The sequence below is a fragment of the Oncorhynchus mykiss genome, chromosome 31, assembly GCF_013265735.2.
Source record: "Oncorhynchus mykiss isolate Arlee chromosome 31, USDA_OmykA_1.1, whole genome shotgun sequence".
NCBI classification, from domain to species: domain Eukaryota; kingdom Metazoa; phylum Chordata; class Actinopteri; order Salmoniformes; family Salmonidae; genus Oncorhynchus; species Oncorhynchus mykiss.
In genome coordinates, this window is record NC_050571.1 from 38056632 (window position 1) to 38078171 (window position 21540).

A 21540-nucleotide genomic window follows, 5' to 3' on the forward strand; every position below is an offset into this window, starting at 1 on the left:
AAATACAGTATGAACATAGGTAGGCACTCTGCAATGACTAATGAATGAGGTATTATGTACCAAGGCAATTCAGCGGGTTTGTTCACAATTCCTCAGGATTATTCAGCCATTTGGTTTACACTATTTTTTTACTTACCCAGCTAATCAAATCTCAATTTAGAGGTGTTTCCTAGGGAAATGGTTGTTTTGAACAGCATTTAACAAATCTTAGAGAAAATGATTGATTTTAGCACAGTTCAAAGTCCTCATTCTCATCAATCATCGATTACATAGAAGCTCCTCTCAAGATCTTCTGTTTTCTCAGGTATCCTCTACAAAGGCAGCGGTGAGAACCAGTTCATCTCGCTGCAGCCGCCCGTCATCTCTACAGTGATGGGGAACGGTCGGCGCCGGAGCATCTCGTGCCCCAGCTGCAACGGCCAGGCCCTGGGCAACAAGCTATTGGCGCCCCTGGCCTTGGCGTGGGGCAACGACGGCAGCCTCTACGTGGGCGATTTCAACTACATCCGACGCGTCTACCCGTCGGGCAATGTTACCAGCGTCATGGAGCTCAGGTTAGTTCAGGTTCTACATGGAACCGTAATGGCGGTGCATGGTCGTTTGGTTCTGACCTTTTGACCCTCAAATTAAAGTCTGGGCCTTTGGTGTTTAGGACAAAGTGGGTTGCATGGATGTAAAATTCGCCCCTAGCCAAGTACTTAAGAGTTGTAAAGTACTTAAGTAAAATGACTTTAAAGTACTACTTAAGTAGTTTTTGGGGATATCTGCACTGCACTTTAAGAATATATTTTTGACAACTTTTACTTCACGACATTCCTAAATAATATAATGTACTTTTTAGTCCATACATTTTCCCTGACACTTGTTACATTTTGAATGCTCAGCAAGACAGGAAAATGGTCCAATTCCCACAAGAGAATATCCCTGGTCATATTTACTGCCTCTGATCTGGCAGACTCACTAAAGACAAAGGCTTTGTTTGTTATTGATGTCTGAATGTTGAAGTGTGCCCCTGGCTATTCCCCCCCCCCCCCCCCCCGACGAAGAAAAAAACGTGCCATCTTGTTTGCTTAATGTAAGGAATTTGAAATTATTTATACTTTTGATGCTTAAGTATATTTAAAACCTTAAACTTTTACTCAAGAGTGACTTACTTGTCTCTTGCTTGGTTGGCTAAGACGGTTGGCTAAGACGGTTGGCTTTGAGTGGTATGTGTTGTTGTGAGTTCACGCCCCACTGGTGGCAGAACAAAATGCATTATGTTACATAAACGTGAAAGGGGTGGATGTCTGACGTGTCGTGGTCTACTTTGAACTGTGAATCAGTGGTTTTCCGAGACGGTCTTAGCAATGCACAGGGTGGTCAGACGACTGTTGGCCTACTTGCACAGTATCCAATATGATGGATCGGAGAGATTCACTATTTAATGTGGAATATTTTCTATATCCTTCATCACAATTAGAGAAAAACACCATGTAATCGAGACGATTTAGGCCGTCTTGTCAAGTTGGTTTCACTCAATAAGCTTAATTCCGCCAATTGGTAGACTCAGAAACCACCATTTTACAGCCAGGGCTACTCAATACAAAGCATATTAAATATTTCAAATCAATTGCAGGCCACTGGCCCTCCCATTGCAAAAACCAGTGAAGTCTTCAGTTCAGAAGACATCCCCACAAATCACATACAACACCCACAACCACCTGTTATGTTTTGATACATTCTCTTATAGGTTGCATGGGGAAAGTTAAGCCCATATGGTTGGATTGCTCGTTATAAAACATGTCAAGTGCACATACAGTACATCTGATTCCAACATCATGGGCATTATTATGGAGTTGGTCCCCCCCCTTTGCTGCTATAACAGCCTCCACTCTTCTGGGAAGTCTTTCCCACTAGATGTTGGAACATTGCTGAAGGGACTTGCTTCCATTCAGCCACAAGAGCATTAGTGAGGTCAGTGAAGTAGCCAAATCCACTCATTTCAAAGGGTGTCCAAATCCTTTTGTGTGGACATGAAGTGTACGTACATCCGTGAGAGTACAAGCAAGTCCCAACCTGGCTTGTTAACCTGGCATGCAATGGCTTGGGGTTTGGATATAAAGTCCTTGTTTTGATATGGGGCTGTATAATGAATGGCGGGATCAATATTTCCGATACTCAGTGGTTAAATGGAGAACAAACGGCCCAATGGATTGCCTGGTGGGGGAGTTTTTATATTCTCCCCTCTGTTAGTTATGGGTGCAGGGTTTAACCGAGCCATAGTCACTCTTCTCCTTTTTTGCCTCCCTTCTGCTCAACAAATCTCCATTGTCTGCTTCTTTTTTTTTATGGTGTTTTTCTTAGACTTTTAAAGTCACACACTTTTACAGTCTCTCTGCATCTTTCTCTTTTCTGCTTCCTTCCTTTAATCCCACCCTAAGAAATAAAGATTTTAGACACAGGTAGGTGTGTTATGTTTGCGGTTTCTCTCACTGTCTTGATGTATATTGTATATTTTTTTATGAACCTCTTTCTATGGCAAAATTGATAAGCCTCTAAGGCGTTATTTGATCGTGTGGTTTTTTTTGGCTCATAAAGGTGTCCGTTTTCATAATCCTTTTTTTTTCACTGTTTATTGCATTCTCACATTTATTTGAAACACACATTATTCACATTCATAAGTGTCACAGGCTTACACTATGGGCTAATGTACCATTAAACACGAGAAGACTCACTGGGCTATCTTTATTTCCAGACAGTAAAAAAGTGTTATTCACCTTTAACAGCTTATAATTTGGTGTATTATTGGCCTCCAAGCACAGATGTTATCTCTTCTTTGAAATGAGTTGTCAATTTAAATTCAGTGATATGTCTGTGTCGTTTAGTCATGTAAGAGGATTAATGTTAACTAGCGTAGAAAAATGTGAATGTAATTGCCTTTGACAAAAAAAAAATGTAAATTCAAAGTCAATACTACTATACTTGCTGTATATTGCTGATATCCAGCACCCTACATAGAAGATGATTAATTCTGTCTTTGCATCAGATTTTTTTTTTTTCATAATGGAAGCCAGCCTTGACGATGTCTCTGCTAACTCCTTTTGAAGGAGCCCGCCACATTTTGAGGCATTTTAAAATGAATGCCAATAAGCACAACCCAACGAAATGCCATCAGTTGATGACTGTCATTAACATAAGCACATCATTCCATTATTTCCATTGGCTTCCCCTCACAGGGTAGTGATAACGATTGAAATGGTCTGGCACCCTTCAAGTTGTCACACACAAATCTGCTCCAGTCGTTTCCTGTTCAATTCTGTTATATTCACTTTGACTCCTGGTCTCGGGCTTTTCCCCACCCGTCTGTTATGAAAAAAGCCTCACACAACACAAGCCTCATCGGGCATTCACAATAACCAGAACTACATACACATACAGTCTTTTCTGTGGTCATTATCATTCTGAATGTCACATTTTCTTACTATGTTATTTTGGAAAAATACCTTCAAACTAGGTTCTCTTGGGATTGTTCAAATTTGTTTAAAAAAACCTGTAAAACTAGATTATTTTCTGATTGTTCATTGCGGCAGTCGCAGTAACCACATTTTTCCCTCGATCATAGTAACAACCCTGCTCACCGCTATTACCTGGCCACTGACCCGGTGACTGGGCAGCTGTATGTGTCAGACACCTACTCACGGAGGATCTACCGGCCCAAGGTCCTGACGGGGATCAAGGAACTTCAGAGTAACGCAGAGGTGGTGGCAGGGACCGGGGAGCACTGTCTGCCATTTGACGAGACCCACTGTGGGGATGGGGCCAAGGCCACAGAGGCCCTGCTCACTGGGCCAAAAGGTAGGTGCCAAGCCAACATACTAGAGCGCTATTGGGTGTGCAGGCCTGCAGGCTTTTGGTCCAGCCCTGCAGTAACACATTTGATTCGAACATACAGTAATTAGCTGAATTGGATGTGTTACTGAAGGGCTGAAATGAAATCCTACAAAGCTTTCAGAAGATTGGTGGTTCACAGCACAAATGTTTTAGAAGTAATGTGTTAATATATTCTATTTAGGTAGCACTTTTCACCAGGTCAGAAAATTCTTATATAAGGGCAACTTGCATCATTCACCATACATGTGTACTGTAGCACCAACCTAGGTGTAGGATGGCAGCCATATTGTGTCTAAAAACTCACCACCGTCTGAATATTCTCAAGTTAAGAAGTTAAGTCATGGATTCTTAGTTTGTCTGGTGTGTGCCAGCCTTGAAATCCCCCAGACGTTTTCCAGACGTTTGCTGAAATATGCTCAAATGTGGCACTCTTCGTCTGTCTGAATTTTCCCCAGAGTGTCAAATAGCCGGCTCTCCCAGAATGCTCCCTCAGCTCTTTAATGTTTCAGGACCCAGGCAAGTTTTGGGCAGATCTAGCCAAAGGTCAAATCAAATCACTCCCCTCTAACCACTTGATTCAATTTTTTTTTTGCAGATTTATTTAGAAGCTATTAAATGTGTCAAATGCAGAATATATACCAATTTCTCACCTCTTGTGATGAACTTGTATCACTATTTTGAGTTTAAAAACCGCGTGTGTTTACACCAGCATTTATAGCACTGATCGAAAAAAGAAATGGATGTGTATGTGAGGTTTAATTGAAATCCTAGGCTCTGGTCTCTATTAGGAGCGCACAGTGACATGAAGAGATGTGGAGCGTGCCACGGTTGCTAATGTATTTTCCCTATGTGGGACAAATGTCTATGGCAAGTACTCTCTCCTTGCGCTAAAACCCTTAGCCGACAATCAATCAGTCGTGCAATTTTGCCTGCTGCCGTAACCATGGCAACTGCCTGTCGCTCATCCCTTTTGTCTAAAATTGACCAAATTTGGCATCCCCCCACCCCGCCTACCCATTTCACAGTTAGAGTGAAGATGGTTGATGATTGCTGGGTGTCCGAGCTGCAATTTGAGGTGAAGGAGCAGCACTCATTGACACTTCACCTCTGAGTTCTGTTATTGAAGGTGGGATGTGGCGAAACAAGTGCGCCCGGCGCACATACAGTAGGGACACAGCGTTTCCTACTTTACCCTGAGAAATTATTCAATAGCAGGAAAGCAGGCGGTTTAATTATTGAAGGATGTGCTTTTTGCAGTGACCTGAATAATGGGAAGCCAAACTCGACACATGTATCTGTTGTGTTTTTCGTTCCACAGAGTCATGCAAGCAGAGAAAACTGAACATCTCCCATGTCTGACACATCTATCTATCTGTTATCACTTATGCATTTCTTTAATTCCCCCCCTTCCCCCTTTTGCCTCGACAGGTATCGCTGTGGACAAGAATGGACTGATATACTTTGTGGACGGCACCACAATCCGGAGAGTTGACCAACACGGCATCATATCCACCCTCCTGGGCTCCAATGACCTCACGTCAGCACGCCCCCTTACCTGTGACATCAGCATGGAAATCAATCAGGTGGCTGTCAGAGTACCAGTCATGCCTCCCTCAAGCCTGTTCTGTCCTCAAGTCAGGTCCCATAGGGCTAACCTCACAGCGCCACCCTGTGGTACTCTTCTTGCCAATCTATGAGTCGCTCAGTCTTTGGAGTGTTACATAATGCAGTCCCTCCAGTATTCTGCGATCGCAATTTGTTTAGCAAAATCAACAATTCCCTGCACATTATTTGAGGGCTCGCAAATTTGACCAATCATTGCACTACTACTGCATACAACAGTTATCTCTGCAGTATTAGTGTATAAAAGTGTCTGATAACTGCACTACAAAAAGAGAGCTCGCAATTTTAACCAATCACTGCACTTTTACCGCCTAAAATGGTTCAATCAAGCCACATGTCGACAAACCTTTTCCCCCATCAGCGCATCTTCATGGCAATTTGGACAAAATGATTGCATATTGCCATACATAATGTTAGAATTGTCGCAGCAAAATCAAGCATTTTCCCCTGCAACATTCACAAAAACTGATAATGAAAGTACTTACATAGTTAAATAATATACTTTTGGATATGTTTTTTTTTTTTCAGTGGAAGGAAAGTCATTAAGTGGCATTATATTTTTGTTTAAAAGCCCCTATGCACTTTCAAGTTGCTGAGGCTTATTGTTGGGTATCTAGAGCAGTGTGTACCAATCTGTTCCTCAGGGACCCACAGGACTGCATATTTTTGTTTCAGCACACTAGCACATCTGATCCATACAGTCAAATAATCACCAAGCTCTTGATTAGTTGAATCAGTTGTGATGGAAGTTTGTGTAGTCAGCAGCTGAATTATTATTATTATTATTATTTATTTTTTTTGGGGGGGGGGGGGTCATTCCTACCAAACAGCATGACATTTCAACACTTTTCTATCTAACAACTTTCCACGTCTCTAAAAATCTGCCCAGCATGAACATAGTGTCTTATCAAAAGACACAAAGTTACCGCCATATGAGGGCAAAACACTTACTCAATATAACAATATAATATAACTTCTCCTCTTAAACATTTATATCCATGTCCACGCTATCCTCTTCCATGACGTACGCTCTCCGATGTGATGCAAATGAATAATGAAGAAAAGAAAAAGAAAGAAAAGCTTGTATCATATTAACATGGAATGGCAGGCCTCCATTACGCATTTAGGGTCTCCGGAGGGGACGTTTCAGGAATGGATTGTTGTGTTGAGTCAAACTCAACTTGGATTGGGGTCCCTTACTTCTGCCCTTTACTCCAAGGGGACATACCAGATAATAGTTCCGTGTCTGCTATCAGTACACTAAGGGAGGCTTGAAACCATCAGGCAGACAAGAATGAAACATGTCTTAAGTTAATTAAGATAGTTCGATGTTGCGACGCAACACCGATATCTTTTTGGATAGACTATCGTAACCTGAGGCATATTGTCCCATAAGAAGGCAGACTGGCAGGCTTAATGAATGGCACTGAGACAGACAGTAATGAGTTGTGTGCAGACTTGAGGGCAAAATCCCTTGTTATTAATCACTGTCTGGAAAGGATGATTAAGTATGTGTTTTTCCACAGTTTTTGACAATACTGATGTCACCCTGAAATATTTAGGAGATGGGACAATGTCACATTGATAATGTGTAGACAATGTAATTTCTTTAGACAGGGATATCTCAATACCACATATCTGAGATAAATGAATGTCTTAACGCCACACCTCTGTGGTGCCTATAACAATGTCCCTATCTACAGGTGCTCCTGGAGTGGCCCACCGACCTAGCGGTCAGCCCCATGGATAACTCGCTGTACATCCTGGACAACAATGTGGTCCTACGAATCACTGAGAACGGCCAGGTCAGCATTGCAGCGGGCCGGCCCATCCACTGCCCGTTGGCCCGGATGGACCGCGGGGCGGCCGGAGGTCAAAGGGCAGCGCTGACGCCCCTGGAGTCCGCCGTTGCCATCGCTGTGTCCTACTACGGTGCCATCTTCGTCGCCGAAACCGACGAACGGAAGCTTAGTCGAATCCGAACGATATCCATTGACGGTGAAATAACCCATCTGGCAGGGTCGCCCTCTGACTGTGATTGTAAGAACGACGTCAACTGCGACTGCTACCAGACCGGCGAGGGCTACGCTAAAGACGCTCGTCTCAACGTCCCATCCTCTCTGGTTGTGGCGCCTGATGGCACCCTGTACGTGGCAGACCTGGGCAACATCCGCATCCGGGCTGTCGGTAGGAACGGACCAGTGTTGACCTCTAACACCAACACCTTTGAGGTGGCGTCGCCTGATGCCCAGGAAGTGTATGTCTTTGACGCCAATGGTACCCACCAACACACCACCAGCCTCCTGACGGGTGACTTTAAGTACACCTTCAGCTACAGCATCGAGAACGACGTTACAGCTGTGACCGATAGCAACGGGAACACCCTGAGGATCCGCCGAGACCCCAACCGCATGCCCGTGCGCATAGTCGCCCCGGACAACCAGGTCATCTGGCTGATCATGGGAACCAACGGTGGGCTAAAGACCTTGACTGCTCAGGGCCAGGAACTGGTGCTACTCACCTACCATGGTAACACTGGCCTACTGGCTACCAAGACCTCTGAAATTGGCTGGACCACATTCTACGAGTGAGTATACAGAAGTAGGAGGGACTGATTTCTCCAATGGCAGAGTAGACCTTCACTTTTTAGGGTGTTGAGAGCCTGACTAGATAAATACTTGATCATAAGATAAGCTAATCCGTTGCTGCTTTGCACTTACAATGAATGTATATTCATGTTTTAATTTGGTGGCAGTCAGTGACTTCCTTCACATTGACACACACTCTGAAGTTTGCCTACAGTGTCAAATTTGATCCTTTTAAAGGTTATTCTACTAAATTACGTGAAAAGAGACCGTGTGGGCACTGTGTGTGATGTTGTTGCCTAGATACTCTCTACAAAATGACACAATGACAAAATGACACAATGATCACCTTTACATGAACTTCTCCCTCTATCTTTCAGGTATGACAGCGAAGGCAGGATAATGAACGTGACATTCCCCACGGGAACAGTGAAAACCCTGTACACCGAAATCTACAAGGCCTTGACTGTGGACATAGAGAGCTCCTTGACTGATGAGGAAATTAGTATTACCACCAATACCTCCACCATCCGTGCCTTCTATACACTGGCTCAGGGTAATGGCGTCCTCATTCTTCTCAGCCGAAACAGTTTGGTAGAGTTTGTGCATATCAGTGGTGGCCAATGCCGTTTAAGATTAGGGAGGGCAATGTTGTTTTTATGAGCTTGGCCTTATTTGTATTACAGCATATTGGACGACTGTCATTCATATTCCATTCACCCAGCTCAATGTAACACCGATAGGTTTAGGCTAATACATGATACGCTAATTGTCCCTATGCCCACCATGAGATTGCAACAACCTAGCCTACGATTAAAAGTTTACAACGTAGGTGCACAGGTCGAGAGATACATTTAAGTAACCAAGTAGACAAACAGTGACACATTCAATACTGCCTTGCACACTTTTGCCTGCATCTAGCTTATCTGGGGTGTAATCGTTAGTAGACAGTTGCAGACCAGAGTTTCTATTGGACAAATTCAGGTATGTTTATCACCTTTTCGTTCCGTTTGCTACCAGTTAAGAAATGTTTATCAGTAGAATTGGCGGAATGAATACACCCCAGACCATCCGCAAACACAGTTCACTTTCATAGCAGCCACTAAAAAACAACATGATCACTTTGCTCGTTGTATAACTCCTTCTTGCATCTACGCGCTCTCCTCCTCTCACATTTTCCCTTAGCTTGTGGACTTCAGTGCACATCACAACAGCTGTCTGTGACTAGGCGATAAAAACTTTCCAAGCCAAACCTTCATACCATAACAGCTAACCGCTACACACAGCCTACATAGCTACTAGGACTAACGCGTTACTAAACCTGTTACAATCATTCAGTACAGTGTACAGGAAGCAGTTTAGCCGTTACACCGGCGGGCCCCGGTGGCAATAAATGAGTAAAACCAAAAGCTTACCTTGACTTGGAATAGTTCCAGTGTTGAATAGCCAGCTATCCCTCTCTGTTTGTGCTTGGTGTTTGAGTATGCTAAACTATCTAGCTGCATTCACTAGCTAAGTAAGTGGGGGAAAAATACAATGAAATATAGCTAGCTCTCTCTCACTTGCTGCTCCTTAATTTTTAAGAAAATAATTTGTTAAAAACTGTTCAACAATTGTCTTTCTCTCTCTCTTTTAGTCAGCTACTCACCACATTTTATGCACTGCAGTGCTAGCTAGCTGTAGCTTATGCTTTCAGTAACGTACGCTAAACCCATTCCGTACAAATGTGCGCACCGCGACATTCAAACGAGGCTGCAAAGAAATCTAATGGGACTGTAGTGACTGTGTTGACATCAAAATCTGGGGTGTGAACTATGTTTCTATTCAAGCGTTGATTGACATGGTAATGGCTCTATAGTATTGGAGAAAAGTTGAAAAAAACGGACCCCTCCGACGCTGTTTGTTACATTGTGACGTGTCATGGCGTAAACGTACAGCACGCATAAAGCAACCAATTCTGTCTTACAGCCTCTCTCCACCAGGTGTAGCATTTCTCTCACCTTTTAAAAACAAGAAAGGTACAGGGTAAGGGGGATACCTAGTCACTGCAAGCTATCATTACTCAAAAGCCACTGTTTAGTTCTGAAGATCACTTTAGCACCGCCCTAAAAAAACTATTCACATTCGACACAAACCTTCAAATAGGTATGCCATGACACATTATATAAACCCTTTATAGTGTTTTATTTCAATTTTAGAGGCGATAAATTGATAAGTTGGACAGATCGAGTGAAAAAAAGCCGTTTCCCAACACAACATCTCTCCTTCTCACTATCACGCAATAGGTTTCGCTTTCCTCCCGCCGTTTTTAAAAAGATCTGACGGAGCTCATTGCCTTCTTGAATCATACAGAGATGGGCATCATGAAGGTTTTCATAGATTTTGTTGGAAAGGGGAGAAATTGTGCTTTACAATGGTATTGATATTACAGTTGATCTGGAAGTATTACGCTTTTTGGGGCGCTAAAATAAGGTCAATTGTACGGACCAGCGTAATGTACAAAAGTGAGTTAGTTTACATTACTAGAATCATTCTCTGATTCTTTGATTGGGTGGACAACATGTCAGTTCATGCTGCAAGAGCTCTGATAGATTGGAGGACGTCCTCTGGAAGTTGTCATGAATACTGTGTTAGTCTATGGAAGGGGGTGAGAACCATGAGCCTCCTAGGTTTTGTATTGAAGTCAATGTACCCAGAGGAGGACAGGATGGTCTTCCCATTTCTCCTCTGAGGAGCCTCCACTGGTGCATAATATATCTTATGACAACATTTTGTGAAGTTTTTTTTTTCTTCATTTTGGAGTGAGGGTTTTTCAGCTGTTCAGGCACACAACCCTTTTCTGGAGGTAAACCGAAGTCTAGGCCCCACTGTCGGTGATTGCTCAACAGTAGGGATTATTCAATAAAGTCTTTGTTGTCGTTCAACAAGAGACAACTCATTGTTTTGCAAATTTTTTCATTGAGAAATACTGCACCAAGCATTAGTTAGATGTAAAATTGTTCGACTAATATTTATTCTACAAAAAAACGTCAAAAGTAATGCTAGATTTCTTGAGTTCGATTAGATTCCATCTGGAAAACAGGAATACCTACAGTTGAAGTCGGAAGTTTACATACACTTAGATTGGAGTCATTAAAACTCGTTTTTCAACAACTCTACAAATGTATTGTTAACAAACTATAGTTTTGGCAAGTCGGTTAGGATATCTACTTTCTGCATGACACAAGTCATTTTTCCAAAAATTGTTTACAGACAGATTATTTCACTTAGAATTCACTGTATCACAATTCCAGTGGGTCAGAAGTTTACATACACTAAGTTGACTGTGCCTTTAAACAGCTTGGAAAATTCCAGAAAATGATGTCATGGCTTTAGAAGCTTCTGATAGGCTAATTTACATAATTTGAGTCAATTGGAGGTGTGCCTGTGGATGTATTTCAAGGCCTACCTTCAAACTCAGTGCCTCTGTGCTTGACATCATGGGAAAGAAGAAAAAATATCAGCCAAAACAAATTGTAGACCTCCACAAGTCTGGTTCATCATTGGGAGCAATTTCCAAACGCCTGAAGGTACCACGTTCAATCATACAAACAATGGTACGCAAGTATAACACCATGGGACCACGCAGCCGTCATACAGCTCAGGAAGGAGACGCGTTCTGTCTCCTAGAAAAGAGCAAATCATTGCCAGAACAACAGCAAAGGACCTTGTGAAGATGCTGGAGGAAACGGGTACAAAAGTATATATATCCACAGTAAAACGAGGCCTATATCGACATAACCTGAAAGGCTTCTCAGCAAGGAAGAAGACACTGCTCCAAAACTGCCATAAAAAATTCCAGACTATGGTTTGCAACTGCACATGGGAACAAAGATTGTACTTTTTGGAGAAAATTAGTCTAGTCTGATGAAGCAAAAGTAAAACTGTTTGGCCATATTGAACATCATTATGTTTGGAGAGGGTGGGGGGCTTGCAAGCCGAAGAACACCATCCCAACCGTGAAGAACAGGGGTGGCAGCATCATGTTGTGGGGGTGCTTTGCTGCAGGAAGGGCTGGTGCACTTCACAAAATAGATGGCATCATGAGGGAGGAAGATCATGTGGATGTATTGAAGCAACATCTCAATACATCAGTCAGGAAGTTAAAGCTTGGTCACAAATGGGTCTTCCAAATGGACAGTGACCCCAAGCAGACTTCCAGAGTTGTGGCAAAATGGCTTAAGGACAACAAAGGCAGGGTATTGGAGTGGCCATCACAAAGCCCTGACCTCAATTCTATAGAAAAGTATTATTCTGACATTTCGCATTCTTATAATAAAGTGGTGAATCTAACTGACCTAAGACAGGGAATTTTTACTCTGATTAAATGCCAGGAATTGTAAAAAACTGAGTTTAAATGTATTTGGCTGAGGTGTATGTAAACTTCTGACTTCAAATGTACATGAAAATGCTTTTCATTGCCTATAGGTCAACCTTCAACTCCATAGTATCCTCCAAGCTTATCATTAAGCTCGGGGCCCTGCTTCTGAACCCCGCCCTGTGCAACTGGTTCCTGGATTTCCTGACGTAGGAAACATCACCTCCACTTCGCTGATCTTCAACACAGAGGCCCCACAAGGGTGCGTGCTCAGCCCCCTCCTGTACTCCCTGTTCACCCATGACTGCATGGCCACGCACGCCTCCAACTCAATCATCAAGTTTGCAGACTACTCAACAGTAGTAAGTCTGATTACCAACAATGACGAGACAGCCTACAGGAAGGAGATGAGGGCCCTGGCGGAGTGGTACCAGGAAAATAACCTCTCCCTCAACGCCAACAAAATTAAGGAGCTTGACGGGACTGCATTGGAGAAAGTGGAAAGCTTCAAGTTCCTCGGAGTACACATCACTGACAATCTGAAATGGTCCACCCACACAGACAGTGTGAAAAACACCAGAAGAAAGATGCCCAGTGTCCCTGCTCATCTGTGTGAATGTGCCTTAGGCATGCTGCAAGGAAGCATGAGGACTGCAGATGTGGCCAGGGCAATAAATAGCAATGTCCATACTGTGAGACGCCTAAGACAGCGCTACAGGGAGACAGGACGGACAGCTGATCATCCTCGCAGTGGCAGACCACGTGTAACAACACCTGCACAGGATCAGTATATCCGAACATCACACCTGTGGGACAGGTACAGGATGGCAACAACAACTGCCCAAGTTACACCAGGAACACACAATCCCTCCATCAGTGCTCATACTGTCCGCAATAGGCTAAGAGAGGCTGGACTGAGGGCTTGTAGGCCTGTTGTAAGGCAGGTCCTCACCAGACATCACCGGCAACAACGTCGCCTATGGGCAGAAACCCACCGTCGCTGGACCAGACAGGACTGGCAAAAAGTGCTCTTGACTGCGAGTCATGGTTTTGTCTCACCAGGGGTGATTGTCGGATTCACGTTTATCGTCGAAGGAATGAGCGTTACACCGAGGCCTGTACTCTGGAGCGGGATCGATTTGGAGGTGGAGGGTCCGTCATGGTCTGGGGCGGTGTGTCACAGCATCCTCGGACTGAGCTTGTTGTCATTGCAGGCAATCTCAACGCTTTGCATTACAGGGAAGACATCCTCCTCCCTCATGTGGTACCCTTCCTGCAGGCTCATCCTGACATGACCCTCCAGCATGACAATGCCACCAGCCATACTGCTCGTTCTGTGCGTGATTTCCTTCAAGACAGGAATGTCGGTGAAGTGCAAAGAGCCCGGACCGCAATGAGCCCGGATCTCAATCCCATAGAGCACGTCTGGGACCTATTGGATCGGAGGGTGAGGGCTTGGGCCATTCCCCCCAGAAAAGTCTGGGAACTTGCAGGTGCCTTGGTGGAAGAGTGGGGTAACATCTCACAGCAAGAACTGGCAAATCTGGTGTAGTCCATGAGGAGGAGATGCACTGCAGTACTTAATGCAGCTGGTGTTCACACCAGATACTGACTGTTACTTTTGACTTTGACCCCGCCCCTTTGTTCAGGGACACATTATTAAATTCCTGTTAGTCACATGCCTGTGGAACTTGTTCAGTTAATGTCTTAGTTGTTGAATCTTATGTTCATACAAATATGTACACATGTTAAGTTTGTTGAAAATAAACGCAGTTGACAGTGAGAGGACTTTTTTTTTCCTGAGTTAATATACAGTATTCTATTCTACTGTATTTAGTCAATGCCACTCCAACGTTGCCTGTCCTAATATTTATATATTTCTTAATGACATTATTTTACTTTTAGATTTGTGTATTGTTGTGAATTGTTAGACACTACTGCACTGTTGGAGCTAGGAACATAAGCATTTCACTACACCCGCAATAACATCTGCTAAATATGTGTATGTGACCAATAAAATTGGATTTGATTTGATTAATTCTGTCTATTTTGAGGAAGTGTATACTGGCTACGTCGTCTCAAAGTGGACAAATGGTTTTCTTGCCGCTTTTTGCTCATTTTTCAAGCAAAGGTCTCTCAAGGGAGTATGCAAGCACACTCGTTTGGTTCCCTCTAGCCGACTTCGACTAGCTGCCAGCCGAACTGAAGCATGCTGACAGTCTTGCTGATACACAAACAGTTCAGGCTGCCTTTTTGAATCTGTTTTTTTTTTTTGTCATTGTCGCTGGGGTCTCAGAGCAATGTTGAGTAAGCTTAAGTCATGTATCATTATGGGTGAGCAGGTTTACTCCTTCAGTGTGAGGGGTGAGCCGAAACCTTGTATCGTAACTTTTTGTATTGTGTTTCAAGCTATTTAGTGAATTGTTCTATTTATTGTAGCTCTATAGTCCTTTTATAATGTTTGTCTATCTGTTTTTCTGTTGGAAGGTAGTTGTATTGTTATCTACCACGACATAGGCAAGATTTCCCTTAGTATCCACGACAATGATTTATAATCACAACACTTAGTACAATGTTATCAATCATGTTATCAATAATGATCAATTATTACATTTTCAGATCAATGTAGAAGCAGTTATCAGGTGGGCTATGATAACTCTCTGAGGATCACCTATGCCAACGGAATGGACACCCACTACCAGACTGAGCCCCACATCCTGGCGGGCACTGCCAACCCCACAGTGGCACGGCGCAACATGAGTTTGCCAGGGGAGAGTGGGCAGAATCTGGTTGAGTGGCGCTTCCGCAAGGAGCAGGCCAGGGGAAAAGTCATCGTTTTTGGGCGCAAATTAAGGGTGTGTTTCACTGTTTTATTCATAAAAGTTTCACTTACTAGCAAGACAAACTGTGACACTCGACTCCCTGGCTGCATTCAGATTTGGTCACTGCTAAATTCCTTAATTTGAACCGCAGTGGCTGTACAGGAACATGCTATACATGACATCGGAGCTCTGACTCTGTTGCTTCACAGCGCTGTATGGGTTTTGACTGACAGCCCTTCTGAACCTGAGCAGGACGCGCAACAAGAAGTTGCCCCCATCCCTCCCGCTAATTTGGGCAACTTTTGCTAACGTTTTGTTGTCTGAGTGAGGGAAATGCTGTAAATTCAGAGGACTCTACACATTTTGAAAGATGAGACTTTAAGGATTATAATAAGTACCGCTTTGTCGTCATACAGTCGAGCTAAACACCTGTCCAAATGTGCACTCAACATTTCCATATCATAAAGCTCATGTCATAAACAGTGTTGACGTTCATGATCACTATGTTTGTTGTACAGTTACTGGATGACATGGATGAGGCTGTTTGTCTATTGTGAAGAAAATCTGCAGCGACACACGTGCCTGAAGGCACTCCTTTCTATGCTCACCAAAATTATGATGCGTTTCCCTGAATTGCAAGCTTAACACTTCAATATCGTATTTTATAACTCAAATGATGCCCAACTTTACTTAGATTGCGATGAATAATGGACCCTTTTTGGATTGCGAAAACAGCAACAGTAATTGTGTGAAGGCGTGGATGCAGGGTTTTGTTCCAAACAAAACTACAAGTGTACTTGCTCTAGTTCCTTAACGGCACAGCTAGGAGTGCTCAAAGAGCACCTTATAGTTAAATACATCTTTTGCACAATAAAATCAACAGTGTAATGTTTGGATTCAGTCTTGTGTCAGCTTTGGTCGAATAATTTTCAGATAATCGCCGAACTGTTCCCTTTCAATTGTTACAAAGGTTATGAATTTCTTCTGTAAGACAAATTCGAATCGTCACCTATCCATATAAGCCAATCCTAATCCATTTTGTCCCCATTAAATTTAAGGAGGGAGGAGAGTGGGATTTAAGACTTGCTGAGCAAATGCCAGAGTTTAATGAAGCCTTTGAAGAAGCTGTTAATCTCCTCACACTGAATGCCAAAAATCTCCTCACACTAAATGCCACTTTAACAAGCATCCAAACAGAACTATAAGTGCCCTCTCTGTGACTGACTTAAAAGCTTCATTGTCTGTTTGTTTTTGTTTTGTCTGGGCTTTGATCCAATACACATATTACCAACTAACAGGTGAACGGCCGGAACATTCTGTCGGTTGATTACGACCGTACGCTGAGGACGGAGAAGATATATGACGACCACAGGAAGTTCCTGCTTAAGATTATCTATGACGCCACTGGCCACCCTGTGCTGTGGGTGCCCAGCAGTAAGATGCTGCCCGTGAACGTCAGCCTGAGCAGCAATGGGCAGATCAATGCCCTCCAGAGGGGGCCGACCACGGAGCGATTGGAGTATGACAGTCAGGGACGCCTCGTGTCCAGAGTGTTTGCTGACGGGAAGAGGTGGAGTTACACCTATCTGGACAAGGTGAGGGTTGAAGCGACTCTATAGAATGCTTTGGTTTCTCCACTGGTCGATCAATGCACAAACAAAAATTTAGTACTTTTGATGGTAAAAGTAATTGTATATTGAAATCGAGGCCACACACACACACCTTGCTGAAGCAGAACTTTTAAATCTCACACACACACACAGTCACACATAATGTACCTTCCCACATTAGAGCTGCTCATTATGTTAACTTCTCGCAGAACTTAAAATAAGTGAGATAACTTACTGCCGGACTCAGTTCCAAGGACTTTTCCTCATGCAAAACCATGCAGAGATTTCCTCGCCCTCCTTGAGCTCTTCGCGTGACTGGGATAGGCCGTGTCAACAGAGAAATATGGGGCACACTGAAAGGGTGGCAGCCCACTGAAAGCAATTCTAGCATCCAAAGTGCATATTAATTAACTGTTAATTCTGCAAAAATGTTATGAGACAGAAATAAACGTGAGAATGTCTGACGCAATTGTTTAGGCTATTTAGTGAGCTGGTGGTGTATATATAATTATTTGTATTCATAAAACATAGCTTTTGTGGACCGTGTAAAAATGAATATTTAAAGAAGTGTAAATAATTTTGTTCTCCCTTCCCTCATCTTTCCTCTAGTCGATGGTGCTCCTGCTCCACAGCCAGCGTCAGTACATCTTCGACTTTGACTCTCAGGATCGGCTATCTGCAGTCACCATGCCCAGTGTGGCACGCTACACCATGCAGACGGTCCGCTCGGTGGGCTACTACCGCAACCTCTTTCACCCACCGGACAGCAATGCCTCTGTCGCTGTGGACTACAGCGAGGACGGCCTCCTCCAGCGAGTGGCGCACTTAGGCACGGGACGCCAGGTCCTCTACAAGTATCGGCGACAGAACAAGCTAGCCGAAGTCCTGTATGACATCACGCGGGTCAGCTTCACCTATGACGAGATGGCGGGCGTGCTAAAGACGGTCAACCTGCAGAACGAGGGTTTTATATGTTCGATCCGCTATCGTCAAGTGGGCCCCTTGGTGGACCGGCAGATCTTCCGCTTCAGCGAGGACGGCATGGTCAACGCCCGCTTCGACTACACCTATGACAGCAGCCTGCGCATTACCAGCGTGCAGGGTGTCATCAATGAGACCCCACTGCCCATCGACCTCTACCAGTTCGACGACATATCCGGCAAAGTCGAGCAGTTCGGCAAGTTCGGTGTAATCTACTATGACATCAACCAGATCATCTCCACGGCCGTTATGACCTACACCAAGCACTTTGACGCCCATGGCCGGATCAAGGAGATTCAGTACGAGATCTTCCGATCCCTCATGTACTGGATCACTTTCCAGTACGACGACGCGGGGCGATGTACAAAGAGGGAGATCAAGATCGGACCGTTTGCCAACACCACCAAGTACAGCTACGAGTATGATGTGGATGGCCAGCTCCAGACAGTCTACCTCAATGACAAGGTCATGTGGCGCTACACCTATGACCTGAATGGCAACCTCCACCTACTGAACCCAGGTAACGGTGCCCGCCTGCTCCCCCTGCGCTACGACCTCCGCGACCGCATCACCCGCCTGGGAGATGTACAGTACCGCATGGACGAGGATGGCTTCCTCCGCCAGCGAGGTTCTGAGATCTTTGAGTACAACTCCAAAGGCCTCCTGGCGCGCGTCTATAGCAAGAGCAACAGCTGGATCATCCAGTACCGCTACGACGGCCTGGGCCGAAGGGTGTCCACCAAGGCCAGCCTGGGTCAGCACCTGCAATACTTCTATGCAGACCTGAGCTACCCCAGCAGAATCACCCACGTCTACAATCACTCCAGCTCTGAGATCACCTCAATGTACTATGACCTGCAGGGCCACCTGTTTGCCCAGGAGATCAGCAGCGGAGAGGAGTACTACATCGCCTGTGACAACACCGGAACCCCTCTTGCCGTATTCACCAGCAACGGCCTCCTGATCAAGCAGGTCCAGTACACGGCGTATGGGGAGATCTACTTTGACTCCAACCCGGACTTTCAAGTGGTGCTGGGGTTCCACGGGGGGCTCTATGATCCGCTGACCAAATTGTTGCATTTTGGTGAGAGGGACTATGACATTATGCCCGGCAGGTGGACTGTGCCTGACATCAGCACGTGGAAACGAGTGGGGAAAGAGCCAGGTCCTTTTAATCTCTATATGTTCAGAAACAACAACCCCATCAGCAAAGTACATGAAGTGAGAGAATATGTGGCAGGTAGGATATTTATTCACTTTTATTTTACTTCGTCATATTTAATGTGCACGTAGTGTATACATGTTATTCAAATGTGCTATTCAAAAGATGAAATGTTTATACGTGCTTTGTTCATGCATGTATAACCAGCTTAATAATGTTAACTAAGACACAAAATACTTATATTATAAAACATTTTTCATATTTGTTTACGACATAACCATGCCATTAAATATTTATTATGACTCTGCCCTTATTTGTCCGATGTAGATGTGAATAGCTGGCTAGTAACCTTTGGCTTCCATCTACACAACACCATTCCTGGCTTCCCAGTCCCAAAGTTTGACCTGACCCACCCCTCCTATGAACTGAAGAAGAGCCAGCTTTGGGACGATCTACCGGTTGGTTTCATATCTGACATGATTTCAAAATCTCAGTTATTGTCATGCTATTTGCGGTCCATATATTAGGTAAATGTATAGTAAACAGGGTGATCTAGAAGACCATAGTTGTTTGCTGGCTGAATATCAAGCACTCCCGGGTGAAAATAAGCATGCTCTACAGTTTTCTATTAAAATTTATATTTTGTTCAGTAGCCCCATCTTTTTAATTGGAATGCTATTTAGCCCATAGCATCCCATTTAATTGGACAGCTTTTGCATAGGAACAAGTACAAATTACATTTATTCTTTGATTATAGTTTTTCACAATTGTTAACACACGTTTGCTGAAACTACATCTCAGGTACACAAAACAGTTAGCCAATTTCCCTAGACCCCACGGACATCTTGCAAAACGAAACGCCGCAATCAAAATCATGTACCCCCTTCTCGTAATGAAACTGCATACAAATGAGACATACAAACAAATAAAAGGTATCTAACTGAGTGACAACCCAGATCACACTAATGTGTCATATTCAATACTGTATATTGTTTGTGTATACTCAAACAAGAAAGTCACACAAATGCAAACATTTTTGTTTTAGATTTCAACATGACTCAATACATTTTAAACAGCATACCATAAGCACGCATACAGTAGAAATGCAAACGTACATTAAATATACACTACCAGTCAAATAACCTCTGCTAAATATGTGTATGTGACCAATAAAGCTACAGTATACATAGCTACAGTATACATAACTCCCTGGCATATGGACTCACCTTGTGCTGTGCTCACTTGAAGAGGAAGGTGGCACGACGGTCCTTCATGAGCAAATGTTGTCATCAAAGTCTGGCATTCTCTGGATTTATGGTGCTTTCAAAACAACTTGAGGCCGGATTTACAACTCCGAGTTGGATGACCGTTCAAAAGTATTTTACCAGTTGGACCTCGTTTATTCCTGACATCCCAATTGTCTTGAACTCACTGAAGTCAAGTTTTCGCAGTTCCGAGTTAACAGTTGTTTTGAGTGCGGCACAAATAATGCTTCGTTGACAGCATGGCCAATGTTGAATGTTTATCATTTTAAACTTGGAAAAGGAGCCTCTTAATTCCACATTTATGACCACACGGCCACTGTCAAGGATTCCTTCCAAACCACTCGTTGAATTTGAGATTTCTAACTTGTTGTGTAATATTTATGGCCGATGTGCACCGATATGTTTTATCTATAATTTATCTTCATTTCTCTTCATGTGACGTAGTGTCCCCATGAGTGACATAACACAGAGCCAATCACGGCTCAACGCTCCGTATTTTCTGCTGGCTTGCCCCACCACCACAGAAAGCACTGAGCTAGGCTGAAACACATGTATTTTGGACCTGCCTTACTCAAGAAACAAAAAAGAGCTCATGTTTGTATAAGGCCTTATTAACTCAATGATATATATTGTTTTATACATTGTTTGCAAACTGATATGTGATACGTATTAATGCCAGAATAACATGCAGAACAGGCGAGCCCCAAGATGGGGGCTATGGTTGATGAGCTCACTCTGGTTTTCAATAATTTGCTGTTGGATTTCCCACAGTCTTATGGCATTATTTACAACTTCCATTTGCACAATGGCAGGCTCCTGTTCGTCTGTAAAGAGACGCGTTCTACCGTCTTTCAGTCCTACAAAAACAAAATAGCACATAGCACAGTAAGCACTACAGTAAAACAGTATACCAGATAAACATGTTACAAAGTAGTATCGCTCCAAATTTCATGCATTGGGAAAGTATTCAGACCTTTGAACTTTTTCCACATTTTGTTATGTTACAGCCTTATGCTGAAATTGATTACATAAAAACACATCTCATCAGTCTACACAAAATACCCCATAAGGACAAAGCGCAAATGTATGTATCTATAAATGTATAAAAGAAACAGAAATACCTTGTTTACATATGTATTCAGACCCTTTGCTCTGACACTCAAAATTGAGCTCAGGCATCCTGTTTCCATCCTTGAGATGTTTCTACAACTTGATTGGAGTCCATCTGTGGTAAATTCAATTGATTGGTCATGATTTGGAAA

At 43.5% G+C, this 21540-nt stretch overlaps 1 protein-coding gene across 4 annotated transcripts in view; it reads left to right on the plus strand.

The window, feature by feature from the left end:
- LOC110505123 (teneurin-3-like) overlaps positions 1 to 21540 on the plus strand; it is a 181696-nt gene that overhangs the window by 155512 nt on the left and 4644 nt on the right. For 2 of the 4 annotated variants that reach the window (XM_021584110.2, XM_021584112.2), the window contains 10 exons: positions 305 to 554; positions 2424 to 2444; positions 3605 to 3837; positions 5302 to 5456; positions 7200 to 8083; positions 8462 to 8637; positions 15058 to 15293; positions 16559 to 16855; positions 17480 to 19091; positions 19341 to 19471. In XM_021584110.2, the coding sequence (XP_021439785.2) occupies positions 305 to 554; positions 2424 to 2444; positions 3605 to 3837; positions 5302 to 5456; positions 7200 to 8083; positions 8462 to 8637; positions 15058 to 15293; positions 16559 to 16855; positions 17480 to 19091; positions 19341 to 19471 (3995 nt within the window). The remainder of the gene's footprint in view (positions 1 to 304; positions 555 to 2423; positions 2445 to 3604; positions 3838 to 5301; positions 5457 to 7199; positions 8084 to 8461; positions 8638 to 15057; positions 15294 to 16558; positions 16856 to 17479; positions 19092 to 19340; positions 19472 to 21540) is intronic. The other 2 variants (XM_021584111.2, XM_021584113.2) reach the window with 1 other exon arrangement.